Raw genomic sequence first — 19972 nt, 5'->3', positions numbered from 1 at the left:
AAGATAAAGACTTCGATTTTCCCTTAGTACAAATTTTAAGCTTTCAGACAAGCCTGCCCTACTGAGGATTTTCTGGACATATATATACATACACACACAAAAAAACAAATTCAGGAAAAACATACTGCATTGTATCTGCCTAAGAAGATATTCCCCAAATATATTACCTAACATTAAACACCTTTTTTACTTTTTTTTCTTTTTGAAATGGCTACACATGTTTCTTGCTGCATTCATTTTAAACCAAATGGCATTAGTAATAATTTTTCCAGAGAGGTAATTTAATTTTTATCAGCTTCTGCCACTAAATACTGTATTTTATTGCCACAGGGGTACCACATGACAATACAAAAGTAAAACCACTTCATCTGGAATGATCTACTGAATTATTTAATGATGCATTGCTGTTACAATGAATTGTGACAAAAATCTAAAAAAACCAAACTGAAATAAATGCCCTTGTTACCCGTTTCTTCTATTTCTAGGACATAGTGAGCATTTAAAGTCTAAAAGCTTAAAAACCAACAAAACCTCCCCTTTTTCTGAATTGTATCATTTATGGCATCACTCTACCTAGAATATCAAAATTATACATGCAGATTAAAAGTTTTTTGAGCATCCACTTTGTGACAGATATGACAGTCAATATATTATTACATTTACTATACATGTTAAAATACTGCTACATTATTAGGGAAGAGTTGGTTGGATTTTTTCTTAAATGGAAGATATGTTTTACGTTTCAACTTCAATACTAAGTGCTAATCAGTTAATCTAGAAGAAAAGAGTAATGTTCAAAAGTACCTCAACCATTTGGAGTGTCTGAGATCGGTGAAAAGAAACAGCAAAAATACCCACAAGTGTCTGCAGTTCCGTTTGAAACAAAATACAAAGAGAAGAAGCAGTGATCAGTGACTCCTCCGTGCATTCCAAATAACAATCCACAGCGCGAGCGTGAGGCAGGGCACTTCACAAGCACAATGCAGACTGTGCACAAAGTACCAGGTTCAAACAGATGTAGCAGCACAGGGACAAAAATCCATGAAAATAATACAGCTCTTGCTGCCTCCAGAAAGTACCACTTGTGATCCCCAGGAGAGTGGGTAATGCTCCTTCCAGAGCCCTGCATGCAGGCTGGTCATGATTAGAATTCAAGTGCAACATTAACAATTAATATGCTTTAAATGCATCAGAAACTGGGGTGGATTACAGCATGATGGAAAAATAAAATAGTATCTCTCTGTTAGAAGATTAATGCTGCAGGGTAAACTGATCTTAGATCCCTATAAAAAATTATCCTCTTCACTGCAGGAGGGAGGGAGTAGGAAAGAGGGAGAGGGTTATTTGTTGAGGTATTTATTAGGAAATGATGCAGCATAGTTTGCCCAGTGGGGAGCACCAGTATTTAAGAATCAGATCTATAAAACAAAATAATAACAGAAACTAACAGCTACCACAAATGCAAATAAAAATCTGCACTACGTTGTTTATGCTATAGAGGGATTTAACAAAGCAATTCATAGTGCTCTGGTAGACATAACTAGGTTTAACAACCTGTAAGTATTGTTCTCCAATTTCAATTGGTTTAGTAAAAAGTTAAATTTAAAAATGTCTTTCCAAGAAAGGTGAAGATACTATCTTTTTTGCAATGAGTCTCGTTAAAACCACCCAAACTATTGAAGTGAGCAAGGACTAAGAGACAGAAATACTCTAGAGCTACTGAGATTTGCAACAAGAATTTTAAAGGCACCTAGATAATATAAGTGTATCAACAGACAGGCCAGAACAGGGGCAGCACAGACATTGTATCTCCGATTGCTTTTTTCATATTTTCCCACCAAAAATTTTCCAGATTCAGGTATTTTCTGTGTGTTTGGTAAATTCCAGTGACTTCCTCTTGCATAGTTACCCCTGAAACTGATGTAAACCAGTCTGCACTCTCTGCATGCACTTACATACACCTACATTCCTTAGTGCCTATAAATAATTATTTTTGTTGAAATATACTTTCATAAAATTCAATTTTATAAGTCCTGTACCTGTCCCAAGTTATCTTTGTGCTACTCAGTCATTCTGTGTATAGAAATCTTTCAATCCCTTTCTACATTCTTGTTGCCCATCTCAATTCTACCAAAAATCAACTAGTTCAGTTAAATATATTGAAGCTATGGACAGGAACCATATAAAATACTCTGGGCAGATCAGTACTGAACTGTAAGCTGATGTTTTCAAGGAACCACTATTATACACCTGAGCTCTCACTCCTAAGTCTTGATGGCCAATTCCTAGTACACTACTTTCTATGTCAAGTTTTGTGAATTTCTACTTCCATGTGCCTCACTTTAGAAATATCTCGATGTAACTTTACCAACCACTATTGTCTGGCTTGTCAGTTTCATCAAGGTCTTTCACAATTTTTGTGGTCTTTCTTAGTCCTCCCTACCTTGGAGAACTTTGCCAATAGCAAATCTCCTCAGCTCACTTACCTCACAAGCATCTTGTCATGCAAAAATCTTCTTATGCCAATTTAATTTTCTTAAAAAATCTTTGCCAAGGGGTTTTGTGAAAAACCTTGTTAATTCAGACCATGTAGATTTAAACACCCTTATTCACATGTTTGTTGACCCCTATAAACAGGCTTGTAAAGAAGGACTTATCTTTACAAAGGAATTATGTTGACACTTTACAGGATGAAGTATTCTATGATACTGTCCTTACTGAGGTACCTGTTCATTTGCTGGTGGAAAACCCCCATTCTTTCTCCATGAAATGGGTTTTAAAAACTTGCATCATATTTGTCACCTTTTAGTCCTCAGGTGCAAGAGCAGTTTTAGATGAGCTGTTACACCTTATCAGCAATTCAAGAATTTCATCCTTGAATTCTCTAATCATTGCTGCTACCAGAAACTCTCCCTGCCCTGCTGTATATCATGGTGCCTTCTGGTGCCTCCTGGGAAAGGAACCAGACTACAAAGAGACATGAAAGTAGACACAGGAAGAAGAGGGAAAATAAACAAACAAAAAAAAGCTTTGGGAGAAGTCATAGAAGTCATTTGGTGAAACTGAAGTTCTGGTTATTTGGGAAGATCTCTTTGTACACAGCAGACTCTAAAAACACCAATTTGCAAGTCTCAGAAACAAAATGGAATGATCCTGAGGAAACTGCTGTCTTTTCATAACAGAAACATAACTTTAAACCTGAGTAAGGTTTAAAATTGTGCCTGGCAACATATGTCCTGTTACCTGTTATCAAGATGTAACTCTTGGGTCAAATACAGAGTTAACTGCTAGACAAGCTTTTGTAAACATAATATTGGTAGTGGTGATAAGAGATGGAACTCAGCATCACTTAACCAGCAGGCATAATAAGCTTCTGAAAAATACAGAGAGTGGCCTTCAGCAGAGTACATTGGTTTAATCTGATAAAGAGAAATTTTAAACCATATGTGGAATGAACTGATAACATAATCCAGTATTTCCCTGCAGAAAAAACCACTGGCATATAAAAATTACCAGTGCAACATCTAAATTAAGTTCTGTAACTCCTTATGTGTTTGAGCTCCAGTTGTTATGAAAGCCAAGCACACTGCCACTGTGGAAAATGATCATACACTGAAACGTATCATAAATTCTGCCAGATATACACAGCCCCCTACCATAACTGTACATATTACAATGACTGAAAGAGTGACAGAAGTGAATACACATACCCAGAAAAGCATATATTTAAAATGCCCAGCATAAAATCAGTAACATTAACATCATGATGTAATTCTTGGCATGCTTGGCCAACACAAACCAGCAAAAATCTGTTCTCTCCATGTCTGTGCAGCTTTTGTTCCAACAGGGAACACATTCCCCATTTGACTAATTCTAAGCATAATTTAGTGTTCAAGACACTGAAATTCTGTTCTACAGTTCATTGCTTATTTTGCATCACCAGGAACACTTGTGCCAGCTCTACTGATGGAGCTCTACCTGAAAGGAGGTTGTAGCAAGGTGAGTGTCACTATCTTTTCCCAGGTAACAAGTGACAGGACAAGAGGAAACAGCCTCAAGTTGTACCAGGGGAGGCTCAGATTGGATATAATGAGAAATGTATTACTGAAAGGGTTATCAACCATTGCAACATTGCCCAGGGAAGTGGTGGAGTCTCCGTCCCTGGAGACATTTAGAAGACATGTACATGAGGCACTGAGGGATATGGTTCAGCTGTGAGCTTGGCAGTGCTGCGTTAATGGCTGAACACAATGATCTTAAGGGTTTTTTCCAACATAAATCACTCTGTGATGTGAATAACTTTATTTTCTTGCAGGAAAGCCATCAATATTCCCTGTGCATCACCTCTCCTTGAGTAGCATAAAGTGTCTCCAGAGACATATTTCCGTAGGGTGAGCATGTGGCTCTCTAAACACTACTTCCCTACACTTCTGTCCCTCTGCTCTCCATAATGTTTTGGGGGCTCTTAAAAACAGGCAGATGTAAATGGCCAATAACAAAATCAGGGGTGACTCAGATTCTCAGCAGCTGATTTGGAGACTTGTGCAAATACTTCACTGAACAAGAAGAAAAATTAATTTACAACACTATACATTGTTTCTACTGCAGTCCTGTGGTCTGAGGGTCCCTTTAATAATTTTTTTTTTAAGGAGGCTCTCTCAATGTACTTACACATAGCAAATTTGCCCAAAGCATGAAATCTGAATCTCAGGGAAATCAAACCCAACCATACTCAGGTAACAGCAAATCCATGATTTTACCTTTTCTTATTAAAATTCTGAGTAGAATTTCCCCAAGTGCAGAAAACATAAGCATCCACTAAGAAAGAATTCAGACCACAGGGACTAGCATCTCACTTCCCTTACACAGGATTCCTAAAATACAACAACATTGTGCTCTGAAGGCAAGCCTCTCTGAATGCAACTTCTCAATGTGTCTGTCTGTCCCCTGAATTCGGCAGCAAGCTCCAACTTCCCTGAGGAAAACAGTGGCTGTGATATCTGTGACCTCCACACATTACTACTAGCCAGTGTAATCAGCCAAGAAGCATCTTAAAACAAACCAAAAATCTTGCTGTAATTCACTTGTTAACATCAGATACTACAGCTATCCATGAAGAGTTGCTAAAATAAGAGTGAGTACTGAAAAATAAAAAAGGGAAGAGATACCTTTGGCATTTACTTCTACTTCATTTTTAGTACAAGATAACTAAAAGGACACCCAGAGCTGGAAACAACTTTTATACCTTAAAAGAAGTATTAGAAATACTAATAAATTCAGCTTCCTCATTATCCTTTTAGATTAGGGTTCAACTACTTTTGCTTTTGAAAATTCCACATTATTTCTGTTAACATAGTTGCAGGACTGTATCTCTGGACTTCAGACACTGATTTTCCATCTCCAGCTCCTAGCAGCTAAATTTCCCTCCCTACATTTTTATATCCAGTCCTATGGTATAATGCAGAGCCTCTGGGTGTGCTACCCTCTTGCATGTTCCCCCTTTAAAGTAAGGTCTGCATGGAAAAATGAAAAAGAAGGTGATTCTCTTTGTCTGCTTGTATTCACAATCACACAGAGTACTGAAAGTGATGCCTGAAGTGATTTACAGATTTGGGCTAGGCCAGAGGGAACCATTACATCCGATTTCCCCCAAAAATTACAACATCATTTCATTCACTGAAAAGGTTTGGCCCTTCCTATTAAAAAGTCCAATAATTTGTGGTCAACCAGAGCCTAAATTTTAGGAAAAAAAAAATCACATCTAAAGAGCTTGATATAAAAGTTTCCAAACAAGTTAATTTACATCACTGTGGAAGCAATACTTTCTGAGTTATTATAAGCCACCCAATCTAGTTGTGCTTCTCTATTAAAGGTCACTCAAGCCTCAAATACCCTGTGAATAGTGCAGGCACTCATACACTGCAATCATGTCAGCTCTTAACCTTCTCTTTGAGAAACCAAATGCCTTAAGCTGCTCACAATAAAAACTTGATTCATTTGCTAGCTTTTCTCCAACTCCCTTTCAGATTTTCAATATGCCATTGAAACCCAGGTACTAAAAGTCAGAACACATGTTCAAATATATTTTCTCTTTAACTACCTAATTACATTCTTTCTGTTTTAACAAGAAATGCATTCATCATCTTTCCTGAGCATCGACTTGGAAAGCAGAGCCCTAAATCTTTACTGACATGCACATTATCCCTCCTGTGTGCTAGCACAAGTAATTTCACCATCACACATCCTTTTCTCTCTCAGGATGTTTTCTGACCCAGCCTTGTAGAGAGCTGAAACAGCACCACACTGGGAATCTTATGTTGAAGCAGTGACTGCTTTCAGAAAGGTTTGCACATAAGAATTTGCAAACCATTCTTGGACCAATAACATAAGGCTACTGATGAATCCCAGCCTTCTCAGCAGAATTTCCTTTGTCCTAACCCAGTTCTGAAATCATAGGCAAAAGGAACAATTGAAACAAAACCAAGGATTTTCTAATCTTTTGCTTTTCTGGCCTTTGCACTGCTCTAGCCTACATCAAGTAACTGATATTAAAAATCAAAATCAAAGATAAATAAACCCTCAGCTCTTCCTACCTCTCTCTCCTTTCCATGAAATGTGATATGATTAAGTACAAAAGGTCAAAAGGTAGCTGAGAAAACACCTTTAAACTATTTGTTACTATTATTTTTTCAGTGCTGTGAATATTTCCTCTGCCTGTCCTTCCCTTCATGCTTGTATATTTATTGCTTGTTAGAAACAATTTCTGGCTTAGAAAATCATAATCAGAATAGTCTTAGCCTTAAATTTTCAGAATTTTCAGAAAATTAAATACCACTGCTGTTTTCTGTTTTAGAACTCTTTGTGCAATTATGAAAATGTAGTATTTGATTCCTCTAAAGTACTTGACTTTGTAAAAAAATTGATGAGACACGACAGAAAAAAAAAATAATTCTAAATCTGGTCTCTGCTTCTTCTAAGGCTTATTCTCAAGCAAGGATATAAATACATTAAAGGATTGAGTTTGTTATGAGAACACTAAAAATAGATTTAACCTTTATGGTAAAAATTGTGAAATTTTCTGCTCCAGACAAGACGGGAGACTTTTGTGGGTGAAATAAAGAAATGGAAAGCTGCTGAGAATGTTTTAGGATAAAAGAGAACTCCCCACCAAACAAATGGAGAATAAGTAAAAAAACCCAAGTATTTGTGGCTCATTGCTTTTTGTTATATGAACCTGAACCAGCTTTAAGTTTTGGGCAGCTTCTTTTTTAATCCATCCAGATGACTACTCTACCACTGTGCAATATTTTGTACCTCCAGAGTGATCTGCTGGGACCATGGCAGACCAAACCTGAGAAAACAAGTCCAAATCCAATGGTTAAGTTGATGCTTAGGGAATAAGACAGTTTCCTTTCCTTCTGTGGCTATGCTGCCTCACAGGTTTAACCATCCATTAATTTCATCTGAGAAATTTCATCTGAACCTTATATTACTCATTTGTAAAATGGGAATAAAAATATTTGCAACCCAATAAAAAAGGCTGAAAGGTCTAAGTAAACATGCTAAAATCATCTGATAGAAGGTGTTACATAACTGCTCTTTATTATTAAAGCTGCTGTTATTCAGAGCACTCAGCTGTGTTCAGCTAAACAAAAAAACATTACTGTCTTGACTTCAGATCCAACAAAAAATAAAAATATACTGTAGTTTGAGACTTGCTGAAAACCAAACCAATAACATTCTCTGAGAGCATAACTATTCTTATTACAGCACCTATTACCAACTGGCAGTAAAAGAAGATAAACAGGTAAAATAATACGAAAAAGTACCTTTGAGCAAAATCCTGCCAAAAGATTCAAGCCTTAGAGTTTGTACTCAGAAAAGGAGCTTAGATAGCACATGGGGCAAAACAAGATTCCTGATTTCTCCTTTCATCTTTGAGATGGTCCTTAGCTATGACCTTTTTCTACTTAAAAGCCTGCTCTAAGTTTTGATGAGTTTTCCAGCTCCCAGGCTGCTCCAGAACACCAAAACACAAAGATGAATGGTATTGGATTAGGTACACTTGAATTTCCACTACAGTTCTGAACTATGCTGAGAGGTTAAGGACAAATTCAGAGCTTTTGATTAATTCTGTGAACAGGAGAGAATAAAGGCACAATAAATCTAGTCTTCTGAAATGAATTAATACCATTACTTTTCATATACTGAAGAAAACACAGCTAATACAAGGATAAAATGTATGTGTATATAAGGACTTGAATATGAATGCATTCAGTGACTAAATATAAGTGAGAAGCAGATCAGAACCAATAATTGCCTAACTATTTTCACAGCTGTCTTCCGCTTTTCACAGTATATAAGAAATAAGGCCTTTTTCACTTAGAAATTACTGATGATATTTCTGATTTGGGTGTGTTTTTCTTTCAGGTTGTTTTTGTTTCAGGTTTTTTATCAACAACACACACTACACAAACAAACTTCAAAATGCTTTTAATTAAAAAAGCACTGTATTTATATATAAATCTTTACAGGATTCTTCTAATTAAGCTTGTTCTGAAACTTAATGTAGTATCAAAGACTGTTGGTTTGGGATTTTTCTTTATGTTTGGTGGGGATATTTTTCTTAAAATTTAAGTAAATGAGAAACAAAGCCAGGAAGAAACCTGTTTTGTCTAACAAATACAGGGGCAAGAAATGAGATCCTCTCTCCCTAGCGGTAACTTGGGGAAGCAGCTGAAGTTCATGGTGAAAATGGACAGACTGAATATAGAGAAGACTGGTCTGAAAGGCACAGCTCTTCAACTCAGCCTTGCTCTGTTCCTTGAAATGTTGAAATGAGCTGGTCAGTGCTCCAAATCTGTGTGTTTTTGGTTTCCAGGCATGCACAGGAAAGTCAAGTTTGACAGTGTGGCTTTAAACTGCCGTATGTTACCTTCAGATTGTCACAAAAGTGTATTTAGATTAAAAGACTACAAGGACAGCCACATTCCAAAGGAATGAGTATGACAAGAATTAAATTTTAAGCTATGTTTTTATAATATAATAACTAATAATTATGGCAGCAATTCTTAGTTTTGCACGGAACGATGTGACAAGGGTCTAAGGCAGGGCAGGAAAGCTCACCACGTGCAGCCAGGATATTGCAAAAGTAGCCACTTCATCAGACATATGGAGAATTATTATCTCTAAAGCTGCTCTAGAATTTTGCTTAGAACTTGTAGAACTTAGGTTTGTAATTAGGAACTAGCAAAATCTTTGTAAGCAGAGTGGTAAAACATATGTTACTTGTCCTTAACTACAATTCTGTGACTGCTTGCTTTGAGGGGAGATGTTGTAAAAACAGTCTATTTGCAAAACATCCTTTGGTTACCTAATGCCGAAAATATTTATCATTAACAACCCTCTCCCTTTAAAAAGCTTTCTTGTACCAGGAACATACTACTAAGTTGAGAAGAAAGCAATTCAATGCAGAAAAAGGCTTCTGAGCTTTCCTGTGCTTATGAGCAAAAGAAATAAATATTGCTGAAATGTTAGAAAGAGTAACTCCAAGGTTTCTGTTAAGAAAGACATAGCCAAGGACCAGATTTTCTGGACAACTCAGCAAACTGTAGGATTTGTACACAGAACCTGTGTTTCTTTAAAGAATTAGGAAGACCTAATTACTTTTACGTGCAATAATGGATGTAATGCAGCAATTTAGGAGCCATTTTTTTAAAATCCACATGGTGGATGCCAGAGTCCTGCAAAGGGATAGGGAAAGGCTGCACCTGGTGCCTTCTTCACCAGTGCGTGTCAGTGCACTTTCTCCTCAGAGACAGGTTCCCTATCTATCAGGCTGCTGATCTGGAAACTGAGAGAAGGAAGCTCATCCATCCAATTCCTCTCTGAAAAAACACAAAAGCAGTAGGAAAATCTATAAAATAATTATTGTTTAAAGAAAGTCTCCCTTAAAGCCTGACTGTATTATTTTAATAAACACTTTTTCCCTCTCGTAATTATATGTGTGATATACTAAAAGAAGCAGCAGAAAAGTGCTTACTTAGGTTCACCAATTTTACAGAGCTGCTCTTTGAGAGATTCCTGACAGGAACTAGGGAATCTGCATCTTTCTGTTAAAATGCCAGAAACCGAAAAATCTGTCAAAAAAATCAACTGACAATCCCCTGCTTTTGGCAGCTTTTTTTCCATCTCTAACTCACTGTATCTTACCAGGTGTTTTCTTCAAACTCAGAGGTTTTTGGAAGTTTCAGGAAAAGACTCAAGTATTTTGTGGGAAAAATATACCACCTTCAATAAACATCTTTCAGGGCTTCCACAGGCTGAGAAGAATTTTTCCAAAAACTTCTACCATGGCTGAAAGAGTTCTCTGCTGCTTTGCCTCAAAGCCAAAGAAAGACAAAGAGGGATTCCTGGCATGGTAAAAAATGCCTAAGGGTACAAAGAAAAGGCACTACAGAAAATTGAGAAAATGATGTCATGGAGAGTCAAGGGGCTCTGTAGCCAGGTATGTGGACAAGAGATAGCAAAGACTAGCCACAAAAGAGAGATCTGTGCTGACAGGATCTGGGCTTCATTATGTGGTTCTGAACTTCTGCTTTCCTCACCCGTATCTCAGAAAATACCTATTATTTTTTTTATTCCCTTAATAAATGGCAGTAGGATGACTCCTTATGCGGTGATTTGGATGATTCTGGCTATGATTTGAAAAATGTGAATTTTTATGTCTGCAACAACTAAAAGTGAAGTAGGAATATTTTTCAGTGTTCAAAAGAGGAACAGAAGGCAGACCTGAAGTCCTTGTATACTTGCATGACTATAAAGGGTGTAAGAGGTTTGTAAGAAAAACATTACGATTTCTTAATTAAAGAAACCCCAACCAACAAAAATCCTCTAGAAAAATATCCAGCTACCACTCCTAAATCAACTGCTTAAATTTCCTTTCTGCATGGTTAATGAATGTAAAGTATGGCTCTTAAAAAATTTCACCTCTTCTCTGGAGTCAGATGGAGAGGACCAGAAAAGGTCACTTCCCTCCAGCACTCCATAAAAGGGAAAATGGGAAATAGAGCACAGGGACAGGGTACTTGGATAAAAAGGACAGCAGATAACGGGTTGGCAACATCCAGTTGGCTGCATTTGTAATCTGTTCCTGCCATATACAATCCTGTGCTGCAAAGCGTACTTTGGCACTGCAGCAGGGTGTTAAGTGGCTGAATTCAGACCCAGCTAAGGAAAGAGAAAGCTCCCAAGCCACAGTGCCCTGCCAAAAAGGCAGAAGAGGCACTTGGCGCAGAGGGGCGAGTGAAGCTGGTGATACGGGTGCCCTGTGCTCTTATCTGCTGAACTCAGCTTCTGCCTTGGTGATTACTGGGCCCTTCAAAAGAGAGGGAGATAGGCAGCAAATAAAAATGTGATAAAAATTGAAAACACAGAAGAGGAAAGAGAAAATTAGTTCTTCCCAGTAGTTGTCTTGGGGGTAGGCCAGGGATACTTAGTCCAGGCAGGGCTAATGTTGGAGAAGAGTCAGAAATGTCTGACTAAGTTACTAGTCAGCTTCTCTTCCTTTCCTGTAGCACATTCCAGCTGGCTCACCTTCACTGGCAGATGTAAAATATCTCTGGTCCACTTTGCAAGGGGACTGAGAGAACTCTAATATAAAGAATCAGCATAAAGCTACTTGAAGAAAATTGAAGAGAAATAAGACACTGAAGCAATAACTAGGCCACATTAACCCATGTGTCCTCTAAAACATGAAGGGTATGAACTAGCATTTAGAAACCAATCATGGGCTAGTTAGATGCAAAATGTTTCACTAATGTGAAAGCTACAAGAGATGCTCTAATCTTTGATTACCCCTGAGGCCATAACAAACTCAGAAAGAAGCATATGAATTGCTGATTATTTTCTATGATGATAGAATCTGAGAAGCTGCTGCTGATAATGTTTTTGTGCAGACTGACAGGTCCCTAGCTGTACCACTTCAACTAAATGCAAGTCATGTAGTGCTGCTCTCATTTCAGGACAAGGCAGAATATGCTGGAATTTTGAGATTTCTTTTTTTAGGAAGTACACAACCTTTATATAGGGACATGAAGACAGTGATCATGAAGTGATCAGTGATCTTGATCTTGCAAGATAAATCCTGGCTTTCAGTCGCTTTAGCACATGTTCCATGATGTGATCACAAGTAAGGATACAAAATATGCTTTCATCATTCAGTACACAAGATGGATGGCAGGAGATAAAGATTCAGGGAGGTTTAGAGAAAGAATGGTACAGAAGGTAAAGATGTGTGGTGGAAGCCAGCTTGTGTAAAATTCAGTATGATGTAATAATAAACACAAAATGGAGATCACAGTAAACTTAACTTTGATTTTCATTGACTATATACTTGACTGGCATATTTTTAAATGTAATCAATATGCGAGTTGTTAACCTATTAAGGTGCCTTTAGAATCATTTTTATATGCTGGTAAAGAACTCTGCTTAATAACCTTCTGGTCCACATCCATCCCAAACTGGAAGTACCAATTTGGGAAGTTCCTGTAATGCTGTTTCCTAATTTTTTATAAGCAAGATCATTTTAAGTACTAATAGCTGATAATTTGATTCAAGCTCTGCATTTCAGACAAAGGGCTATTAGGCAGGACCATTTGAAACTGGATGCCAGGACAAACATTATGTCACCTTTGGATCCATTGCTGCAGCATTTCTTGAGAGAGGGTTTGTCCTTTCATGCAGCAACTCAAGTTCAGACTCTGACAGTCTGATCATCCCTCTAATGTTCTGACAAAACTACTTGCTGCTAATATGAAAAGACCAGGAAAGACAGCACCTATTCTGCAATACCTCTTTGCTTGGAATCCTTCATCCTGCCCTTACAAGATCCCCTTCTGGCTGATCTGTTGAAACAGAAAAGTTTTATTCTCCTCACTGAGGAATAAAGACACATATCCAGTGAATTAGTACAATCATTCCCCAAATAATTTTTCCTATATATTAACAAACAGAAACAAATTTAATTGGAGCATCAACTGGCAATTACTATACATACATCTACAGCATGTTTAGAACTATTAATGATTTAAAGAGAAGCAAAAGGGAGACAGCTTATACTAAATCATGGAATTCCATCAAGAAAGTAAGATATGATTGGGTTAGGCATTTCTTTTACAAAATCAGGGTCTGCTCAGCACATCAGCTGAAAGCACCCCTTGTGGAGAGAAGCTAGGGATCAAAATACTACCACATACAAAATGGGAACACTAATGTTTTATCTGGAGAATCACAGATGTTTTCAGAACTGAAAACTGTCAAAGTTAACTAAATAAGAAAGGGTTTACCCCAGATTTTAAATATGTTTTCATAAATAAGAGAAGTTCTTTTGGGAGAAAACTGTAGGGAGTGTTCCTTTGAAGATGTTTGTAGTTAATACATTTTACCTTGTTTTTCTGCCTTGGTAGTTACTCTATTAAGCTCTCATGCAGAAACTTTTCTTTTTTAAGGCCTCTGATGTTAAGTTAGAAACCACCTCCTGGGAAGGTTTAAAAGAATGTTTCTGCCTCTGACAGCCATTGAAAATGCAGGTGGAGCCAAAGAAGTTTTGTCTCAGACCATTTCTTTCTGCCACTTTCAGTGAACACACGCAAGTACAACCAGCACCCTGAAGGGTCCCCTCAGTCCCTTGGAAGGCAAAGAAATGAAGGAAAGCACACTGGAGGTTTCCCTGCCCTTGACAAGTCCTCCTATGAATGGAGTGCATAGATTTCCTGATTGGTCCATAAAGCAAATGATGGCTTCTTTGGCTCTTCTAATATTTACTTCCTGCGTAAGATAAAAGATTGTGGATGATACATATGTTATGGATCAACTGGATTTAGCTTCTATAACTCAAAATTACCTTCTGGAAAAATACTTTTAAACACTTTTGCATACTTTTGCCACCACTTTGGAATGAAAAAGAAGGAATAAAAGGACTACATATACAAAAACCTAAATATCTGCATTTGCAAATGTTGTGCTAAGTTAGAAATAAAGGAAGTACATGACAGCTGGCATTCATTGTGCCTGTCAGTAGGTAATCATGAATGATTTAGTTTTCCAATGAGCTTTGAAGTCCATTGTGAAAGACTCTCAAGGAAAATCAATACCTGCAAGATAAATGGCAAAGTCTGCAAATTAAAAATAGAGAGGAACTGAACCACTGTTTCTTAAAATAAAGAGTTTAAACATGCAATGTCTGTGGTATATAGCTGCATAGTTTTATATAATTATCAAGAATTTCAAGGGAGGAAGCAGACACCAAGTTGACAATGTTTGCCAATTACCCCAGGTCTAATTTTTAATAAAACCTTACAGGAGTTTGGAGAGGAATTACAGTTGTGAAGGACAAATATGCCAGGAATTAGGCAAATGAAAGGTAACGCAGATAAATATAAACTAGAAAAGATCAGTGTAAATATACTAATTAAACAGTCTCTAGAGGCTACTGCGACTCTGATATACAGTAATACCATCAGAAAGCAATTAATAGTTGGTTGACTCTAAAACTACATCTCTAAAGAAAAGTTTTGTAAGTCATAATGAACAGTTCTGTGAAAAAGCTCACCTAGAAAACCTGTGCAACTGGAAAGCAAAAAAATCATAACAAACAAAATTCCTGAGAGTATTAGGAAGAGGATGGAAAATTAATATGAGTTGCATCATGCCTAGATATGATAGTGACCCACTGCCTCCTTAACATGGTATTGAGTTTTGAGCCTGCTCTTTTAATGTTCCTGGGTTTTTCCTCTAATCTTTTGTATCTTTGTGCAAATGCACATCGCCACATCTCCCTGATAAACACACATTTTTCACACAGATGTTTTGCAATGAATTAGTAATATTTGCTACTGTTCATACATTGGGCTGCTGACACATTGCAGAAGCTGGTTCCTACATCACCTCACAACCACCCCACACCACCGCATGCTGTAGCACATGGCCTGTCAGCAAGGCGTATTTGCACGGCACGGGGTAAAACAATGCTGTTGCAGTTTTAGTTTCAGACAGACGGTTAGTCTGTGAAAGGAAGCACTTGGCAGTGGTTCAGCTGGTGTCTGTGTGCTGGTGATGACACTGCTCCCCTTTCCGCCCCCCGCAGCCACAGTGAGGAGCGCAATGTGCAGCGGTTCAGGTGACGGTCACCTACAAACACACTGTACCTGCTGACTGGGCAGAAATGACCCACAACAGTTTCCTTCCTATTTAACCCCTTAGCTTAAACATTTAAGCTCAAGTGCGATGGCAAACAAGCATTTTGATAACAATCATTGCCTTTTTATGAGCTGATAAAGAAGTGAGAAGTTTGGAAGAGAGTATTTTTTTCAATTACTGCTCTGATAAACATGAAGAATCGCGGAAGTATTTTTTTGGCACTACTCCTTTTGTTTTGAAAAAAAACCCAAGATGCTTTACCATAAAGCAAAACTAACATGTTCACATTTTTCACATTGGCTGGCTGTGCAGTTTTACACTTGTGGAAAGCATACAGAATATACAAAGTGGAAATTATACAGAATTAACATTATCCTCCAGTTGCTTTCCTGGATGTATTAGGATTAGTTTGATTCACAGTGGTGTAGGATCTGGGTCTTACCTGTCATGCCTGTATTCCCATTAGCTTTTTTTTTTTCTTCCTTTCTTACAGCATACAGAAATACATGTCCAGACAAATGCTCCAAATCATTCTATTGCTTCTCGAATCTTTAGCATAGCATAGGGTTGTTTTTCCCAATGTGCAAACAACCACCTCAAGAGACCAAGTTAAAAATCAATCAGCCCCATGCACAGTGAGAAGGCTGGACACCACTCCAAGCCTTTCATAGAGAGGAAAAGCAACCACCACGGCACAGAAAGAAAGGGCTCCCTAGAACTGAGTAAACAATGCACTGTTTTACGGCAGCTTCAGTACTGGGTATTAGAACCAGATTGGAAAGCATACACTGAAACTAAATGTGGAAACACCTTTACTTACTGTGTTAAAATTTGGGAAGAATCCAACAGCAGAGCTGCTGTCCACAGGGAAGGACATAAAGGGTTTGATATCCAGGGAAGGCTGCATCATCAAGGTAGGTGTGCGCACAAGGGTGGGAAGTGTAGTAGTGCCTGCCAAGAGCAAACAAAACCAGGAATTCATGGTATTCTCCTTTCTCCAACACACACAGCATAGCTGACACAACTGCCAAGAAAAAATTATACAGGGGACGATGAAAAGGCTCTGCAGGAGTTAATATCATTAAAAGGAACCTATTTACACACAGCACAGACAAGGCAGAGCACTCCCCTACAGCCATGGGTACTCAGATGCTGAAGAGAAGACATATGGTATATAAATCACGCAGGCAGGTAGAATAAATCCTTTCTACAGCTGCAAAATTCTTCTTGTGCCAGAAAGGCCAGGATGGGTGCCCATGAAAGTCAGATGCTTTTGCAATTCATGGTTGCCTACTAGATCAGCCAGCACAGACAATGTATGCTGAAATCCAGATGTTTGTTTCCAAATAATGATCTGCATGTTATTTTTTCCCCTCTTCTGACTATCAGGTGCTACACAAAGACCATTTAATCTAACATGTAAAAAACTGCCTTTTTTATGATGCAAGGCAAATATTATAGAATAGTCAACAATTAAATAATCAGCTATCATAGATATGAACACAATTCTTTACATGTAATGTTTTCTAAATTGGAGCTGTCCAAACAAAAGTTTTCTAGAGATCTATATGCTAAATTTTTTCTGTATACAGTTAAGAATCATTGCCCAGCAAGATCCCAAGGGAATGTGCAAGCACAGACACCCAAATACTCATTTTTAACTAGCTATCTGCCCCATTCACACAATAAGTGTGCCTAGCACACAGCTTCCAGCTATGCCTGTGGGAGTATTTTTTTCCCTGAAACCATACAAAATAGATTTCAAATAAAATTCCCCACATTGAAATACAATGTGAAAAAAACAAAACCAAAAAAAGACCTCAGTGTCTCCTTCCTGGGTTGAATGAATAATTCAACACTGACAGGAGCAGGCAGTGGAACATAAGTGTCCCACACCTCTAAAGGAGAGTGAGTCACTCTCTGTCTCTCCTACCTCTGTCACAATTTCTCCATAATTACCTCTTTCTCCCACTCATCAGTGGCCAGCAGCTGGGAGCATAACAGGCCTCCTAGGAGCCTCCCTTGTCTCAAGTACAGCTTACACAATACCTGAGCTTTTTCTCATATAAGTTATCTGAGCTTTTCTAACCCAGCCAGGAAGGGGATGGGCAGGAGGGAAGGGGAGGGGAGGGGGACTGATAGGGAGCTAGAAGGAGGGAATTAGGAAAGTAAACAAGCAATTTTCCTTCTCTTTTCCTATAAAATCAAATAATTTGCATCCACTTGCAAAATGCTGGGCAATCCATACTGGCTGCCCAAGCACCAGTATTCCATTAAGGGATCTCCCTTCCTGCCTGTTAAGGACACATAAAACTGAAGGCAAAAGAGAGATTTTCCTCCTTTTCACAGTCCTGCCCCCACAGTCACAATTTCAAGCCCATCTTATGGTATCCAAGAGGAAAGCTAAGTTCAGAAGCCAGATGGGGCTGCATGGATTTTTTGGATGACCAAACACTTATAACTAGCCCTGAGCTCAAATTTTGTTGATGCTGGAGAGACAGTCATTTTGATCCCAGCTGCAGCACAGTAAACGTTGTATTATGGTCTAGCAGATGAATAGCAGGCTGTAATCTATTCTCTGTTTCTTCTATAGGAAAAGCATGATGATTGCACAGAGATGGGTCAATGACAGCTATGCAGAGAGAATGTTTCATAGAATCCCAACAGAGCTGCACAACTTGAAAGGAAAAATATGCTGGAGAAACTTTCCCAGAATATTTTCTCCCTTCTTCTATCCCAATACTTTCATAAATGTCAGGTTTGTTCCTGCATAAGCCCGTGAGACTAATTGACAGTTGTGCCTAATCAACTGTACACCAAAGCTTATTCAAGCGGAGTCACAAACGTCAAAAAGCTAAAGGCTAACATGCCTATAGTTTGTTATTCATATCCATAATGGAAAAAATGAATCAATAGAAAAGCAGTGTGTCAGAGAATTTATCCAAAGAAAATATCTTCAACTGCAAAAATGATGATTATTTCTACTAGGTGGTTCTGAAACAGTAGATTTACATAATTTGGATTTCAGAGCTGCATTCAAACAGGAACTATGTTGTATTCAATTACTTAAAGGGCCATCATCAATCTAACTTCTGCAAGTTTCTCTTTGAAATTCATAAGCAATTAAAGATCCGTGAAGTTAAAGAAGACCTGTCCTCTCTTTACATAAACGTATTTCAATGAAGCTATGGTTACATATTTTAGCTCAATTTCACAGAGGAAAAAAATAACAGAATAGACTAAAATTGTGAATGGCATTTGAAATCAGTTACTTTTCTGATGCTGTCTTTATTCAATGTATAGAAAGCATTTGGCATAAAATCTCTAAAATTTAAAAACCAACTAGCATCCTCCAGAAAAAAATGCAACCTTCTTTATACTCCTTGGTTGAGCACAGAATCTTTTATGTGAAAGACATCTGAAATCTCGCTCTAGTTTTGCAGTTCATGGTGTTTCTGCAGAGTAATTTATAGCCAGGAGACTAGAATACATTTGGAGTTCACATAGGAAAGGAAACATGTACACCTACCAGACTGATTAGTGAAGGCATTAATCATAAAAAATGTGTTTGTTTTGTTTGCCAATTTACTACTTCAACAACTGCCAGTCAAATATCGATTATCCTGTTGGACTGAAGTTTGGCTTTCAGACTCCCTTCTGAAAGCCTCTGAAGGAATTATCAGGTCAAGGTGACCTAAATTACAAGTGGAAGCACCTCATGACCTCAAAATCATCAAATCAAATGCAATAGGATGGTTTTACCCTCGCATTGCTCCCAATGCTCAAATAGATTCTCACCACTACTCCACCAAATCTTCATCCACACCTGGACTATGCAGGAACACTGGCACAAAAAAAGGTGTCGCTGACAAGCTTCATCATCTTCATAAATTTAATAAATGTTTATCATTTCATTAACATTTTAATGATAAAGACAGCTTACCATGTCAAACACTCATTGTTTTGCACTACCTGTAAATCTTTGGAATAAATATAACTGCTCTTTCTTGTAAAGGCATTTGTTTATTTCAGCTTCATACTTATTAAACAGTATTTTGTAACTTCAATTTTGACTCCCACAGCAGGAGTTATCTATGTACAGGGAATGCAATTTGTGGACAGACTGCTAAAAGCACTGATCCTCACTGGTCCCTTTTACCTTTATCAAAGAGGAGGAAAAGAGGTTTTCAGATTACCCAAAATGTCTCATTTTATTAGAAGTTTTTCTTCTTCCTACATATATTTATGTGAACAAACAAGCCCCTGTGTACCAGGTGCTGCTCCTCTTTAGCCGTGCCCACATGGCTTTGCACACACTGCAATGGACTGGGACACTGATGTTTCTACAGAAGTCAGGAAAAGTTGTAATTGTTACCCAAATTATCCACCTCTAACAAATAATGTGCAATGGATTAAGCAGCACAAACGATATTTTTGGGGAGCAATTAGAGAGTCTTACATCTCTCATTCCTGAGGCAAGAGGTGTCCCCAGGGCCAGTGAAGCAAGCTTTAGCCAGCAAGGGGACAGGTGACACAGGGACTTGAAGAATCTCTACCAACAACTCCCCCCACTTCCAGTTTCACAGAAAACACAGAATCACAGACTAGCAAGACTGCAGTTTTGGCAGAGGGAATCACAGTTAACTTTGGCCATGGTAAACAGTCACTGGTCCTCTTCTTCAAGGAAAAGCAGTGCCAAGTTCAGTCAAATCTAAGTGCACAACTTTGCCCTCTGTATCTCCTGAAAACAATTTGTGACACTATTACTTCTGTG

At 38.0% G+C, this 19972-nt stretch overlaps 1 protein-coding gene across 8 annotated transcripts in view; it reads right to left on the bottom strand.

Moving 5' to 3' along the window:
• The window catches only part of ZNF385B (zinc finger protein 385B), a 153049-nt gene that overhangs the window by 37325 nt on the left and 95752 nt on the right, over positions 1 to 19972 (bottom strand). For 6 of the 8 annotated variants that reach the window (XM_015635392.3, XM_015635393.2, XM_015635397.3 and 3 more), the window contains one exon: positions 16019 to 16149. The exons of the other annotated variants lie outside the window; for them this stretch is intronic. In XM_015635392.3, the coding sequence (XP_015490878.1) occupies positions 16019 to 16149 (131 nt within the window). The remainder of the gene's footprint in view (positions 1 to 16018; positions 16150 to 19972) is intronic. 8 annotated transcript variants of the gene reach the window in all.

The sequence above is a fragment of the Parus major genome, chromosome 7 (assembly GCF_001522545.3).
Source record: "Parus major isolate Abel chromosome 7, Parus_major1.1, whole genome shotgun sequence".
Classification (NCBI taxonomy): Eukaryota; Metazoa; Chordata; class Aves; order Passeriformes; family Paridae; genus Parus; species Parus major.
Note: the sequence above shows the minus strand (reverse complement) of the source record. Positions and strands in the feature narration are given on the sequence as shown.